Below are 16,413 nucleotides of genomic sequence, written 5' to 3'. Positions count from 1 at the left end.
GAGACATGTTAAATTACTAGATCAGATTAAATTTTAAACCCTATGCAGCTAAATTTAGCTTTGTTCCCACTGAGCAGTGGACAGAATCCCTCACAGGAAGACCGATTTAGCTGCTGAGAAAAGCTACATTCTCTTTGCACACCTAAATTATAGTATGAATAAATTTGCAATCACATTGCAATTAATGCTCTTTGGTTTAGAGGAAACATATGATGACAAGTTTTACCCAGGTACTGATCCATTTCAGAAGCTAAGAGAGATAGCTGCTCTCCAAACCTTTGTGCATCTACACTCTGTGTGAGTATCTGGGGGTGTGGATGGATGGATGGGGTGGTGGGTAGAAAATAATGGAGAGAAATGTACTGGAAAAAGAAAGATGAGGGGCTGGGAGTTTGGCCTAATGGAAGAATGCTTGCCTCGCATGCACGAAGACCTGGGATTCAATTCCTAGGTACCTCGTTCATAGAGAAAGCTGAAAGTGGTGGTGTGGTTCAAGTAGTAGAGCTTTAGCCTTGAGAAAGCCCAATGCCCAAGCCCTGAGCTTAAGCCCAGGACTAGGGGAAAAAAAAAATATTTGAGTGAACACAAAAATACACAAAAAGGAAACTTGCAACCAATCATGTCTTCCTACTGCTAGTTCTAACCCAAAGTCAGCTTTCTACTGTCACAAAATAATGGTTGGTTTTTTTATGTCTACAGCAGTGAAATTGGGGGGGTTTGTTTTGGGGGGGTTGTTGTTTTTAATGTCTACAGCAGTGAGATGGGGGTTGTTTGTTTGGTTTGGTTTGGTTTTTTTTGTTTTTTAATATCTATAGCGGTGAGATTGGGGGAGTTGTTTGTTTGGTTAATTTGTTTTTGTTGTTGTTGTTGTTGTCTCTTGTGTTGGTCCTAGGGAGTCAAGGCCTGGGCACTATCCCTGAGCTTTTGTGCTCAAGGCTAGCACTCTACCACTTGAGCACAGCTCTATTTTGGGCTTAGTAGTGATTAATTGGAGTTAAGAGTCCCACAGACTTCACTGTATGGCTTGGCTTCAAACCTCAATCCTCGTATCTCAGCATCCTGAGATTAGCTAGGATTACAGGTGTGAGCCACCATATACACAGACTGAAATTGTGTGTTGAGTAGGAAAAAAAAAATGTGAATTGTCATTCTGTGTTAATCCATCTATAAAATGGGAAAGAGGGGAGGAAAGAGGAAGACAAAAATGCCTGCAGTGTTTTGCAGGCTTCTAGGAGATGAAAAATATGATTACAAATATCTCAAGGGTTCCTGCAAGTATGGCCTAAACAACAGAAGTCCTGAATTTATATTTCAAAAGCAAAATATTTGATTTCCCCTAAGTTCTTTCCTAGCATGAACAATGAAGAAGGCAGGTAATCAATTTTCTCAAATAGCCAGGTACATTTTTTTTTTTTTTGCTAGTCCTGGGCTTGAGCTCAGGGCCTGAGCACTGTCCTTGGACTTTCTCAAGGTTAGAGCTCTACCACTTGAGTCTCAGCACCACTTCCGGCTTTCTTCTATGTATGTGGTACCGAGGAATTGAACCTGGGTCTTCATGCATGCTAGGCAAGCACTTTAACCACTAGGCCAAACTCCCGGCCCCCAGGTACATTTTTTTACAGGTGACTCACAGGAACTTTTGTTGTTGGTGGTGGAGGTCATTGAACTTGAACTCTGGGTCTGGGTGTTGTCCCTGAGCTCTTCAGCTCAAGGCTATCACTCTACCCCTTTAAGCACAGCACCACTTCTGGTTTTCTGGTAGTTAATTGGAGATAAGAGTTTCACGGATTTTCGTGCCCGAGCTTCTTTTGAACCACAATCCTCAGATCTCAACCTCCGGATTTCAAGTATGAGCCATCGACACACAGCTCTCACAGGAATTTATCTAAGGGCCTTAGCTCTAACAAAACTCAATGGAACCCACAGACTGTTGTACCCATCATTCAGCAACTGGGTGCTGTGACAAATTAATTCCTAGAGTAGCAATTCCAGGTGGTAAGTGAAAGGTGATGTGTGTAGGATCCGCACATAATGGGACAATGATCTTCAGCATCTTTATAAAGTGACTACCTAGACCTGTCGGCCGTTTTCATTTGATTATGGAAGGCTTCCCTCTTGCCTTCCTCTGAAATTTGCTCATTTATATCAATAAAAAAAAAAACCCCAGTCAGGTGGGGCTTATCTAGTAACCATTCTCAAACTGCAGCTAGGTTTTATACAGTCCTAATTTTTTTTTCCTGTTCAATGAGATCAGAAATGTTTTAGTACTTTAGGAAAAAAAAGGAAATGTAATGTTACTGTCAGAAAATCAATCATATGGGCTTGTAACTCTCCATTAAGTAGAATGTACTAGAGCAAGTCCAAAGTAGCCATACAATTCATTCATGCTGACTGTCATAATGCTGGCTTTAGAACATGCCAAGCAGTGAATGAAAATACTTTTTATGTATACTCACAATAGCCCTCAAAAACAAGTGTGTCAACACATTGGTGAACACAAAAATGACCAAATTTGTTGTGATTACATATCAAGAAAAAGTTTCAACTATTTAGTCATTCAGTACAGTCTAACAGTTAATTTTATACTTTGAGTCCTCACAGTGCCATAAGAAGTCTATTCTGTATTTAAGCCAGCAAGGAAACTTAACTGCAGTTAACTTTTTTTTTTTTTTTTGCTATGGGCAAATACTGCCATCTGGTGGAAATTGTATGTATAGTATAAAAATCCCACAGAACCCTAAGTTTCTTGGGGCCTCATTTAACATTCTATAATTTATTCGATTCTTCCATTTATGTATACACATCATTGTTGCTTGTAATTAAATAATGAATCTTTAGGTGTCGTTTTAAACTTCTTTTAAGAGATTCCTATGCAGGGCTGGGAGTTTGGCCTAGTGGTAGTATGCTTGCCTAGCATGCATGAAGACCCGGGTTTGATTCCTCAGTGCCACATACCTCAAAAAAAAAAAAAATGGTGCTGTGGCTCAAGTGGCAGAGCTCTATCCCTGAGGGAAAAGTGCCCAAGGACACTGCGCAGACCCTGAGTTCAAGCCCCAGAACTGGTAAAAAAAAAATTTAATTAAATTTTAATTTAATTCCTGTATTGTAAGAATTCACTCTATCAAAGGGAAAGGGAAAACACAGAAATAGTAGAAGAAAGGGTGAGCAAATATAACAGTAGCACTCACTAAACTATGTTAAAAATGAACAACACAACTTTTGGGGCAGTGTCAGGACGGAAAAACTGGGAGAAACTGAGAGAAGAGATGACACTGTTCAAAAAGAAATGTATTCATTACCTGACTTATGTAACTATAACCCCTCTGTACAACATACACAGAAAAAGGCCAGAAGTGGTGTTGTGGCTGGAGAAAGGTCTAACCTGGAGAAAGCTCAAGGACAGTGCTCAGGCCCTGAGCGCAAACCCCAGGTCTGGCGAAAGAAAGAGAGAGAGAGAGAGAGTGAGAGAGAGAGAGAGGGGGGGGGGGGAGAGGGAGAGAGGGAGACAGACAGAGAGAGAGAGAGAGAGAGAGAGAGGGGGGGGGAGGGAGAGAGGGAGAGAGACAGAGAGAGAGGGGGGGGGAGAGGGAGAGGGAGAAAGAGGAAGAAAGAAAGAAAGAAAGAAAGAAAGAAAGAAAGAAAGAAAGAAAGAAAGAAAGAAAGAAAGAAAGAAAGAAAGAAGAGAGGGAGGGAAGGAGGGAGGGAGGGAATTGGCTGGTGAAGTGGCTCACGCCTGTAATCCTAGCTACTCAGAAGGCTGAGATCTGAGGATTGTGGTTCAAAGCCAGCCTGGGCACTAAAGACTGTGAGACTCTTACCTCCAATTAACCACTAGAAAACTGGAAGTGGAGCTGTGGCTGAAGGGGTAGAGCAGTAGCTTTGAACTGAAGAGTTCAGGGACAGTGCCCAGGCCCAGAGTTTAAGCCTCAACAACCAATAACAAAAAAAGAAAGAAAGAAAGAAAGAATTCACTCCATCAATATTTTGCTGTAAGCTGATTATCTTAGATGTTTTTATAGACATGAAGAATTATATGGTATTATTTGGTATTGAACCTATTTGTTTTCAGTTATCATTTTACCAAAATTCTTTATTAAAATACAAAACATATGAGTGCATTTGAGTGGCATTTAAAACTTCATGCATGTAACAAATATTATCATCATCTTACTAATCTGTACTGGTATGTACATTATATTTTACTGAACTTACTTTAATTAACCCTGCCTCTCATTATATCAAAATTAGGCTATAGTAAGACCTTTCTGATGGAATTTCCAGGAGCATTAGCTTTCATAGCAGGATTTATGATACAACTTTGACTCAGAGCACTTTAATTCATTTCAGTGCACTATCCCAGGCCAGGATATAATCCTGGAATCTGTTCGTAGATGCTCTAATTTGACTAAGATTTATATGGCTCTCTGTATGGTCAAAGACAGAATTGCCCAGCAACACCTCAGCACCTTGAGCTGCAGCCATTGGAGGGGAAGGATAGAAGCTTTTGTGTGCCTCTGCCTTTCTTGAGAAACATGTCTCCTTTCTCCATGACCAGCTTCTGTCACCCACAGACTCCACTTAAGAACTCGGCAATTATGGAAAGTCTTTTGAACTGTTGTTTTTAACTTCGGTTAGAATTGAAATGAGTGAGATATAATGTGTGTATAGTCGGGCATGGTGGCTCACACCTGTAATTCTAGCTATTCAGGAGGCTGAGATCTGAGGATCAATGTTCAAAGCCAGCCTGGGCACAAAAGATCCTGAGACTCTTATCTCCGATTAACCTCTAGAAAACGGGAAGTGGGGCTTGGCTCAAGGGTAGGGTGGTGGCCTTGAGCTGAAGAGCTCAGGGGCAGCACCCAGACCAAGTTCAAGCCCTATGACCCACAAAAAAAAGAATAAAGAATAAAGACACAGAGTATAGGAATGAAACATGGGGGTCTAAGATACCACTAAGAATAAAGATAGGAAGGAAGAAGCTCCAGAAGGAAGGAAGGAAGGAAGGAAGGAAGGAAGGAAGGAAGGAAGGAAGGAAGGAAGGAAGGGAGGGAGGGAGGGAGGGAGGGAGGGAGGGAGGGAGGGAGGGAGGGAGGGAGGGGAAAATGTATGAAAAGAGAGAGAAAGAGGGGGAGGGAGAGAAGAAAGAAGGCAGGGAAGAAGGGACAGAGGAGAAGTGATGGCATTAAAAAGTCTCACAGCGTCCATATCATTCTGGCTGAGTGTGTGACCATGGATTAGAATTAATTTTGTTCCCCAGGAAGTGCCTCGTATAAGATATTTTTAAATATTTACTGGCTAGGTAGATAAATATAGAGAAAATGGAGTACAAGAAAAAAATAGCATCTGTGATAAAAATAAAAAGATAGGGTTCATGTAGCAAAAATCAAATGTTGAGTGAGTCAAATGTCAAATGTTGGAGTATGTTAAGTGTCAAATAAGTATCACAATAACTCGTACGATGATAAGTATCACAATAACTCTTACGAAGGGTGAGGTGGAGGGGAGTATGTGTGCATACGTGGAAGAAGGTTGATGTTAAGCAAGTCATAACCATTTTAAACGGTCATAAAGACCAGGACCCAGGACTCATTATGTTACAAATCTAGCTAAAAACAGTTCAATATGGTCAGGCCTCTTATCTTGACAGGAACAACTTCACAGCCCATAAGAGGTCTGATTTCAAGTGCACAGGAAATCATTTTGGGTTCCTCTTCCCACCTCTGGCCTTGTCCTGAACAGAGTTGGCCCCCTGTCAAAGCTAGGTGAACCTGAACTGGCTCTGACCTTTCTCTCTTCTGAACCCCACTGTGCACACCTGAAGTATCCATGAGGCCAGAAGACCTGGGGTCAAGAGGATATCCCTAAGACTAGAATAGGAATCTCAAAGGTCACTGAGCTGGGAAGGGCCAGGGAATTCCAAAGACCACTGATAATAAGCATACTCTAGACAGCATAGCCTTGACCTGCAACAAGGGGCCCAGGGAGGAGGTCAAGTCTCAGACTGGGAATCATTCCTCCATGAGAATCAGATTTTTAAAGAAGATACAGTCTGTGCAGGTACCCTCGTGCTGTAGGTGTAGGGGGAGATGAAGAAAAAGAAGGATGTTCTTACTTGAACTTAACTACTTGTGAATGCCTCTGGTCAGCTGTTCTTCTGCCAATCCAAGGTAAGATGACTTCCCCTTAGGCAATGAAAAGAAAACTCATCCGTTGTGTGAAAAACCAGAAATGATGTATTTTATCAATGTCAAACCTGTCCCAAGGCATTCTCTCATATTGTGTTAAATAATAGAGATTGTTTTAATTGAATCTCTGGGTGTACAACATACACTGGGCGATGTGAAGTGGGAGTCTTGAGCTAAGCAGCAAAGCATTCTTCATAAATTCATTACGATCCAAGGCTCATTCTGTTGGCAGGGAAGGACACAAAAGCACACAACGAAAGCGACTCACAAATGTAATTGTGAATACGCACTGCTGCAGATAGGGCAGGGGGAGGCCCAATGTTTCTCATTAAAGAAAGAAATCAAAACAAGAAAAGGGGAAGGGAATTCAGGGAGACTGGTGAGAGGGGAAAATGAAGGAAGACAGAGGACAAACCAGTGTAGTTCCACCCGTGGAGACAACAGCCTTTGTGGGGTGAGCCTCTTTGTATTTAGTCCCCCAAACTGCTATGGTCTCCGTCGCCACCAACCCTTGAGAAGTGGTTATTACAGACAGTCACACACACTTTTCTTCACCCCAAGGATCCTGGAGCTTCAGCAGAGCGGGGACATGGATATTTTGAAGCACAAATGGTGGCCTAAGAATGGCCAGTGTGACCTGTACTCCTCGGTGGACACAAAGCAGAAAGGAGGCGCCCTGGACATCAAGAGTTTCGCCGGGGTGTTCTGTATCCTGGCCGCTGGAATCGTCCTGTCTTGCTTCATAGCCATGCTTGAGACGTGGTGGAACAAGAGGAAAGGTTCCAGAGTCCCCTCCAAAGAGGTACTTGATGAGTCTCAGCTCAGGCTTGAGCCAGCTAGCAGGCGGGCAGGGGGAGGGGGGCTGGTGTCACAGGGATGGGGGGTGATGAATGCTCTGTGACCAGTGTTTCTGCTTTCTTGGAGGATCAAAAATGAACTCATGGGGGAAAAATAATACAGTCAATATCAATTTCCATTTTCGATCCTATTAGGTGAGCAGAAAGTAGAGGCTGGTATACGATGGTATTTGAAAGACTGGCAGTTCCACATGCCACACCCTATAACAGGCTTTGAAATTCCCCAGAGTCTCAGAGGTGGATTTCAGTTGGGATTTTGTTTTGTTTGTAGGTTTGTGGGGTTAGTCATGGGCTTGAACTCAGGGCCTGAGCACAGTCCCTGTGCTTTTTCATTCAAAGCTAGCTCCCTACCACATTGAGCCACAGTGCCACTTCTGGTTTTCTGGTGGTTAATTGGAGATGAGTCTCATGGACTCAGGATCTCAGCCTCCTGAGTAGCTTGGATTACAGGCCTGGCTGTGAGTTGTGTTTTAAAGATTGGGATTTTTTTGATCAATGTACAAGAATGCTTACCCTTTTTTTTTTTTTCAATTCATGGTTCCACTTGAAGATAAATTACTGGTATCTCAAAGATTCAGCCTACAATAATTCAATATTATGATTTTTAAAAAAATCAAATTGTCTCCTCTTCACTAGTTCCCAGTTCCCTCTGCATCCCCAGATCCGTAGGAACATCAAGTGTTAGGAACTTTCATGCTCTCAGCTGTGAAACTTAAACCAGGGAGGGAGCCAGAATTCCATTTTTCTTGAGTAAGCTTAACTCCAGGACCATATTAAATTATTTTCCTGACCTCTGAAAAGATACTTGCAGAATTACACATACTATGACCTAAAGTAATGTGCGCCTTATTTTGTCATAAAGTATGGTCTTCATAAATTAGGAAAATAAGCACTTAAAAGATTTATTTATCTTATTTGTATTGGACTAAAAGGAGTAAAACAAAATGGTTTTGTGCCAGTCCTAGCACTTGAACTCAGTAACTAGACACTATCCCTGAGCTTTTTTACTCAAGGCTATTGCTCTACTACTTGAGCCACAGCTCTATTTCTAGAATTTTCTTTTTAAAGTTTAATTGGAGATAGTCTCACACACTTTCCTGCCTGGGCTAGCCTTGAACTATGATCCTAAGAGCTCAGTCTCCTGAATAGCTAGGATTATAGGCATGAGCCATCCACACTCTACAAGGGGCAGAGGAAAAATTAATAAAGAAAAGTCGTTTCCAAACTGGAAATGAGAAGCAGATTGAGTTAGTTCAATTATTTGACTTGATAGATTGTTTCAAAGGAAGTGACAAACTTTTGGGGAGTGCAGCTGGATTGACTGCTGCTGGTACATTTGATTTACAGACCGAAGGAAAGCCTCTTATTTGCCTGTGGTTTTCGCATATAGTGTATTGTTTTGAACAAACAGTTGTCTCTTTCTGTTTAATTTGTATTGTTATTCTAAAGGTGATGTACAGAGGAGTTAAGTGATGTAAGTGAGCTAAAGAGTATGTTTCTTTTTGGACAATGTCTCGCTTTCCCTTGTTCTCTCCCAATTTTTCCCTCCCATCCCCAAGGTAGATTGTTTTCAAAAGGAATTAAAAGATACAACCGCATTTGCCAAGTTGATAAGCACTATTTGTAAGGAAAACTTGTCCCAGCAAAGATAAGTCTTTGCTTCTTATCCATAAGAATGGTCACACATTCTGGATAAGTATGGTCCAAAGAAGAAAGTAATCAGCTGTGCAGGCACTAGGCTCACAGCCATCATTCTAGCTCCTCTGGAGGCTGAGATGTGAGGGAACCAATTGGAAGACAGCAGCACGTGCAGACAAATCAGAGACACAGTTTATTTCCATTGAGCCAGCAAAAAGCCAGAACTGGAAGTATGGCTCAAGTGGTAGAGCACCAGTCTTGAATGAAAAAGCTAAGCAAGTGCTAAGGCTTAAAGGGTTTAAGCTCCAGTTCCATCACACACACACACACACACACACACACCAATTGTTTTATTGTAGAATTTTCTTTGTGGGATAAACATCTAGTATTCCTGTTGACATTGATAGAATGCAAAGTCCACATCCATCCAGCTTTATAGCTGAGACTTCACATTCTCAAAAATCTGGAAATTAAGGACTCCCTAAGCTCCTTATATTTTGAATTACTATATATGATATTAAATTTGTACATTATTACATCTGCTGATGGATGACTATATTACGGTTGCTGTGGGAACTGTAAAATTATATGTCTAAACCCTCTAAAGTCAAAATGATAATATTGCATTAATGGATATTTTTATTGGACTTTAAAATGAGAAAAGAGAAAGAAAACAGGGAGGCACATCAAAATATTTTTCACTAAGGAGCACAATAGTGGTATAATGAGAAAAAATGCGCCTCATTCTAACTTGTAACCCTGATCCTATGAACAAATCTCTTCTCTTCTGATGATTAATAGATATTCTTAAATATGCAATTGTTTAATTTGTTAAGCTTAGCCATAAATAAAACTGATATGAAATGCAATTTTATTTTTTATTAGCTGTTTTTTTAAAAAAAAAAACTTATACTTCAATACTTTAGTGAAAATCCTAAAGGTGTGTGTGTGTGTGTGAGAGAGAGAGAGAGAGAGAGAGAGAGAGAGAGAGAGAGAGAGAGAGAGAGAGAGAGAGAGAGAGAGAATGGTAAGATTTGAACTCAGGACCTTGGCGCTATCCCTTAGCTTTTTTGCACAAAGGCTAGCACTGTACCACTGAGTCACAGTTCCAGTTCTGACTTTTTCATAACTAATTGGAGGTAAGAGTCTCAAAGACATTCCTGCCGGGGCTTCTTTGAACCACAATCCTCAGATCTCAGCCTCCTGAGTAGCTAGGATTACGGAGGGACAACCTGTTAAAGGGATTCATTCATAAATTTTAACTCCTCCAGTATGAGATCATACTTTCCTTTTGTTTATTCCAAAATGTCACTGGTATCACTTAAAGGGTCTTTGTTAGAGCCATTAGCAGAAAACTCCCGACCTAAAGGTGACTTCTTCAGTGGTTCTGCTGCTCTCACCAAACTGCCCAGCTCAGATGTGAAGATACTTAGTGTACAAAAATCTACTGATTAGAAACTGACTCCAAAGTGTTCGATGTTCTCTCTATTTAAAACAAAAACAAACAGAAGAAAATAATGCTTACAATATATAGCATGCAAACCGTCATTATCAGCTTAGCATGAAGTAGCAGACCATATCCTTTCTACCTAAGAATGGAAAGTTAAGGTTAGCACCAAGTGAGAGAAAGAAAGAAAACTCCAATTTGCTACGAGACCCTAAAAAGACAGAGATGGATAAGGATGAGGGGGATGAACACCGTACCTCTGGTTAGAGCTGCAATGTCCCCTGGGCTCGTCTTTTATACAACTGTAATCACCCATCGAAGGCTCCCCGTGTCTTTGTAGCTGCATGTGGCTGTGGCGTGTGCTTGTTTTAAAACGTTCGTGGCCAGAGCAGAATGGAGGGAGGATAGCTTTCTCCCCATGATCCCCAAATCCAAGGGGCATATTCCCAAAGCTAGCACAAGGCCTGCTTCCTCCTAGGTGCTCAGTAAATATTTGTTAAACTGAATATCCCCCCCCAGTTCAGTTAATTACATGATATTTGCTGAACTACTTTAAAAAGTGAAAGAAATTTTTAAAAAAAAAAAGACAATCCATCAAAGCTAGTACTGATGAGAACCTTATTTTCTTTTTCTTCATCTCCAGGATGACAAGGAAATTGACCTGGAGCACCTCCATAGACGGGTAAATAGCTTGTGCACAGAGGACGAGAGCCCCCATAAACAGTTTTCCACGTCGTCCATTGACTTGGCCCCCCTGGACATTGACACTTTGCCAACACGCCAAGCACTGGAGCAAATCAGTGATTTCAGGAACACTCACATCACCACCACCACCTTCATACCCGAGCACATTCAGACTCTTAGCCGCACACTGTCCGCTAAAGCCGCCTCCGGCTTCGCTTTTGGCAACGTCCCTGAGCACCGAACTGGCCCTTTTAGGCACAGGGCACCGAACGGGGGCTTTTTCAGGAGTCCTATCAAAACCATGTCATCTATTCCTTATCAGCCAACCCCCACGCTGGGGCTCAATCTGGGTAACGACCCCGACAGAGGCACCTCTATCTGAACAGCAGACACTGTCTCCAGCTGTAGGACTCCCATTGGTTGGAGCAACTGTAATATTTGTGGGACTAACATGGATGTAACTTTTTATTAAGAAAAGAAAGAAGAAGAAAAGAAACATTCAGGATGATTAGTAACAATTCTAGTTCTTTCTCCCTGTCCCTCCCTCCTCCCCTCCATTTCTTTTCTTTCTCTTTCCTCCTCTTCTTGTCTATTTCTCTTCCCCACATCCCCACCCTGCTTTTTTTTTATTTTTGGCATTACTCAACTTGTTTCTCCCCTCACCCCACCCTCCCTCCACCTCCCTTAGTCTCCTTTGCATATAATTTACTTGGAGAATAGGACATGTGTCCTGAGTATGCATAGACAAATATAAGCAGGGTGCATTTGACATGACATCTTGTGTGCCGTTGCTGTTGTTGTTTTTTTTTTTCTTTCCTCTCTTATTTTGAAAACTACAATTGCAATAACGTCCATCTTTTTTACATTCTACTACACCCTCGCAATATGACTACTGTCGAGTCTCCTTTTATCAGTGGATCGCAAGAGAACCCTGAAGTGTCTATAGAATAAATAGACAGTTCAAATAAATAAATAAAGATGATTCTAAGACCATTCAGGCCACAGAAATGAAAATGCAATTTTGTAGGATTGCAAAAACAAAAAAATAAGTAAAAAGAAAAGAAAAAGATTTTTAAAAAGCCATCAATATGCCAGTCAAGACTACAGTTAAAATTACTCTTACACTGCAACAGTGTACACCAACCTTTATGTGATTGTACAGTATTAAAAGTTTCTTTTTTCTTATGTACAGTAAACTTTATCATATGGCAAAAGCCTCTATTGTGTTAAATAACTTAGTATCTCATATCTATACATATATATGCACCTATACAATGTGTATATATATATAAAAGAAGGCAGCCATTGCTATTGCAATTCATTTAATAAAGCTTTAGTTGAAAATAAAATGACACAAGTGTTGTATACAGGAAGTGTGCATCTTTTCACTTTAGAAAAGACCAGTTACTTTAATGTTATTTCAACTTACATTGTTTGCGACAGAAACGATTTTATACTTCTGTTATTAAAACATCCAGGGTGATTTAAACTTTGTTCCTAGATGTAACTCATTGGAATGGGTTTTGCATTTGTTATTAATGGGAATCTTGATTGTTTTAATTATTCAAACTCAATGGAAAATGCTATGAGCTGAACTACAGCCACCAACCCTAGTAAGTTCTCTTGTGAGTTTCAACAGAGGTCAGTGAAGGTTAAAAATCTTCCTTCAAAGCAGTAAGCCTATCAATAGAATAAATTGTAGTTGGGGAAGAGTGGGAGCCTTTTTAAGACGTATAGACGTGGCCTTACTTATGTCCTATATTATTCTAAAGCAAAGTAACCACAGTGGGCTCTCATCTTCACCCCCTTTTCATTCAGTTCTACTTGGGGTTAAGTTTCTTGTTTTGTTTTGACATTTGTGCCAACTGTGTTGAGGAAGACAGGGGAAAAAAAAAAAAGAATCCGTGCCTCGTTGTGCCCGGCCCTTTTCAAGTAGTATTCTTACCTGTCAGAAATGTAGACTTGAATTTTGTTTAGAGTCCTTCAGTGAAGAAATTGCAGTCCTTCAGTGAACACCAAGGAAGAACTTACCCTGTGTTTACACACAGCCATACACTTATTTTAAGCAAATTCATTCCGTGGCTAGAATTGATTGAGGGGTCCACCTTAAGTGATTTGCTTTAGGAGCAACAGAGAGGTATATTCTATTTTGATGCTATTTCTGTGCTGGGGAGCATTCTTGTACTTGTCATTGTTTTGTACTAAATCTTCAAATATTGTCTACTGTGTAAGGCAGAAAAATTTTCTCTTCATGCAAAAGCCATTTTGTTTCCAGGGTAACAAGTACCTACGTGCATGCACACCTTGTTTCCCCTTGTAACACACACACACACACACACACACACACACACACACACACACACACGATCTCATTCACAACTGGCTTTTATTTTCCAAACAGAAGACATACCAGATGTTGCAGTAATTTTGTAGCAATCCACACACTGTTAACCATGTACAGTATTTAAAATAGGCTTATTTTGATGTATTGCCTATTATACAAGAACATAAATCATTTGGGAGGCCTCCATTATGAGTGGCAGAGCTTTCTGTGTATAATTTGTCTACATAATTTGTCTAATAAAATGTTCTCTAAACTTGTTCTCATCTGATCTAAGTCTTAACTGTAAGATCTGAAAATGCTGACTCTCTGATCTATCTGGATTTTTATAAAACATTCAAGTGTAAACCACATGAAGTTTTACTAGCAGAACTGTGTCAAAATGTGGATGGATTTTTTAAAAAAGCCAAGGAGTGCTAACCCACTAAAAGACCACCTTTCTGCTCTTCAACGTATTTGTTTTTCTCCACGATATCTCTGTGAGCACTTTTCTTGGGAGAGATTTATCTGTGTCATGGAAACAATGCAACAATTATAGCAGGATGCGAGTTTGTCACGTCAAAAAGAAAATTAAAGGTGATTATCAAACTTAGCTCTTATTACAATTGCTTTGCTGTTAGAGAAATAGTCATTATGCTGAATCTCTATTTTTAAGTTGGAAATTCAGTTAGGCTCCAAATTAAATTCTCATATGTTATTATTTCAACATCTAAACAACAGTATTTAATCCTTCTAGCATTTAACTCATTCAGTGGATATATAAGTACATCTGATGATATAGTTAGGAAATATAATTTAGATTTGAATCTCTGTTGTTCTAAAATCCCATCCAGAGATCTCTTAATGTTGGAAGTAAAACGATCTTTCCAAATCTAGATTATCTCCCATGTTTGATAAAGGAACACAGAATGTTAAGAGGCTGTGACGCCTCCAAAGGTTTTGACTCCTAAGACTTGAAGGTGGTGAGTTTCTGTGTCTCCAGCTGTGTAATACTTCATTCAGACTCACCCAAGACTTCACAGACTGGAAGTAGTAATAACTGATACATCCTCTATAGTTCTACTTGCTACTCAGAACCACATGGTTCACATGACTGCTCCTTCTGCGATGGGAAAGGGAGCTTCATCAAGTATACAGCTAGTGCAGGACTAAGGCTGGTTTCTCTCTCTGACGGCTAACACCTTCCACCAGTGCTAGCCCTGGTTCATGTCGTTTAGACCGACCTTGGTATTTCAGTCCAAGACAAATTCATGTGATCTGATTCTATTCAAATATCCAGTTGATTCCCTTGGTGAATCATTAAGATATCTGGTTGTCACCCTTAATTAATTACATCAGTTTATGCCCAGGTTTTGGTTTACTTCCATATACATAGAGAGTTGTAAGATCTCCTTTCTTCCTATATATATATAGATATATATATACATACATGTATATATATTAACCTACAGGCAACTTGTTCAATTCTTAATTGTTATTTTTTTCATCTTCTTTAGTTTGAGATTGATTGTCACTCGAATAAATACTTTTAAAAATAGACTTTTCTGAGTGGTACTTTCCTTCCTCAATTAAAAAGAAAAATGAAAAGACCTCTTAACCCATGATACCTTTCTAAGCCACACAGTTGAACAATAAATGACTACTACCTTCTAATCAACATTTTTTGGTGGGACATGTTGTAGATTATGAGTCTAGCAATGAAGTCAGACGTGAGGGTTTATGAATTGGTAAACATATGATTTGCCCTTATATATAAATCTCAAGATGCTTGATAAAAATAAAGGAGCTCACTAAAACTTGGCTTCCTTCCAGCACATTTTGTTTTGTTGGCTGTGGGGCTTGAACCCAGAGCTTGAGAGCTGTCCCTGAGCTCTATTTGCTCATAGCTAGTACTCTACTACTTTGAACCACAACATTAGCACCACTCCCCATTTTCTGGTGGTCACTTAGCAATAAGAGTCTCATAGACTTTCCTGCCCCTGCTCACTTTGAACAGTGATCCTCAGATCTTAGCCTCCTGAGTAGCTTGAATTACAGAGTATGCCACAGGTACCCAGGCACTGTTCTTTTCTTTTTCCTTCCTTCCTTGCTTTCTCTTTCTTTCTGTCTTTCCTTCTTTTGCTGGTCCTAGGGCTTGAACCTGGACACAGTCCTTGAGCTTTCTTAAGCTAGCTCTTTACCACTTGAACAACAGCACCACTTCTGACATTTCCTGTGGATGTGATACCAAGAAATCAACCCCATGGCTTCGTGCAGTCTAGGCAAGCACTCTACCACTAAGCCAGCCCATGCTTTACTTTTTTTCTTTTTCTTTTCTTTTTTTTGTCAGACCTGGGGCTCGAATTCAGTACCTGAGCACTGTCCTTGAGCTCTTTTGCTCAAGGCTAGCACTCTACCATTTGAGCCACAGTGCCACTTCCAGCTTTTTCAGTGTATGTGGTACTGAGGAATTGAATCCAAGGCTCCATGCAAGCACTCTATCACTAAGCCACATTTCAGGCCCACAGTTTTATTTCTTAGGACCACCTTTATGACCAGATGTTAGCAAATGGCTAACAACTCCATAATCATCATTTCAGCTAACAGTAGGTATCTTCTCAAACACCATTTAGCAGATACCCTCTTGTGAAGTAGTATTGTGTTTCCTTTGGGCACAAACTACTTCTCTGACACGGTAACATTAGGAAGTAAAGTTGTGGCTAACATTAGCTTTGGAAAATGGAGTTAAATTCTATAAATGTTTATAGAGAACCTGTTATGGGAAGATGTCATAGTAAGCTATTGGTTAAGCAGTGGATCTGGATGTGTTCCACTGCCTGCCCCCCCATCCCAAGGGGTATGCAGGATACAGAAGCCATGAAAAGCTTTCTAAGGTCATAGAATGGGTCATCCCCCAAGCCAGTACAGTCCTAGGGGTCCGAGAGAAAGCTGGACAATCTAGACATCCTAGCATTTCTCAAGCACCACAGCATCTGCCTTCCTTGGTTCAATCTATCTCCACCAAGAAGTCATGGAGGAGCTGGAAGTTTGGCCTAGGGGTAAAGTGCTTGCCTAGCATGTGCAAAGACTCGGGTTCCATTCCTCAATACCACATACACAGAAAAAAAACCAAAGTGGTGCTGTGGTTCAAGTGGTAGAGCTCTAGCTTCAATAAAGCCCAAGGACAGTGCTCAGGCCCTGAGTTCAAGCCCCAGGACTGGCAAAACAAAATAAAAATAGAAGTCATGGAAATTCTCCAAGATGCCAGGCCATAAGTCCACA

The 16,413-nt window shown here is 40.5% G+C and overlaps 1 protein-coding gene across 2 annotated transcripts in view; it reads left to right on the top strand.

Annotated features, from left to right (window-relative positions):
• The window catches only part of Grid2 (glutamate ionotropic receptor delta type subunit 2), a 951,510-nt gene that overhangs the window by 909,248 nt on the left and 25,849 nt on the right, over positions 1 to 16,413 (top strand). The window contains exons 15-16 of one of the 2 annotated variants that reach the window (XM_090356797.1): positions 6,747 to 6,987; positions 10,771 to 11,489. In XM_090356797.1, the coding sequence (XP_090212923.1) occupies positions 6,747 to 6,987; positions 10,771 to 11,193 (664 nt within the window). In that variant the 3' untranslated portion in view covers positions 11,194 to 11,489. Of the gene's footprint in view, positions 1 to 6,746; positions 6,988 to 10,770; positions 11,490 to 16,413 lie in introns of those variants that run through there. The other variant, XM_090356798.1, reaches the window with a different exon arrangement.

The sequence above is a fragment of the Megascapheus bottae genome, chromosome 23 (genome assembly GCF_031878675.1).
Source record: "Megascapheus bottae isolate mThoBot1 chromosome 23, mThoBot2.hap1, whole genome shotgun sequence".
Lineage (NCBI taxonomy): Eukaryota > Metazoa > Chordata > Mammalia > Rodentia > Geomyidae > Megascapheus > Megascapheus bottae.
Note: the sequence above shows the minus strand (reverse complement) of the source record. Positions and strands in the feature narration are given on the sequence as shown.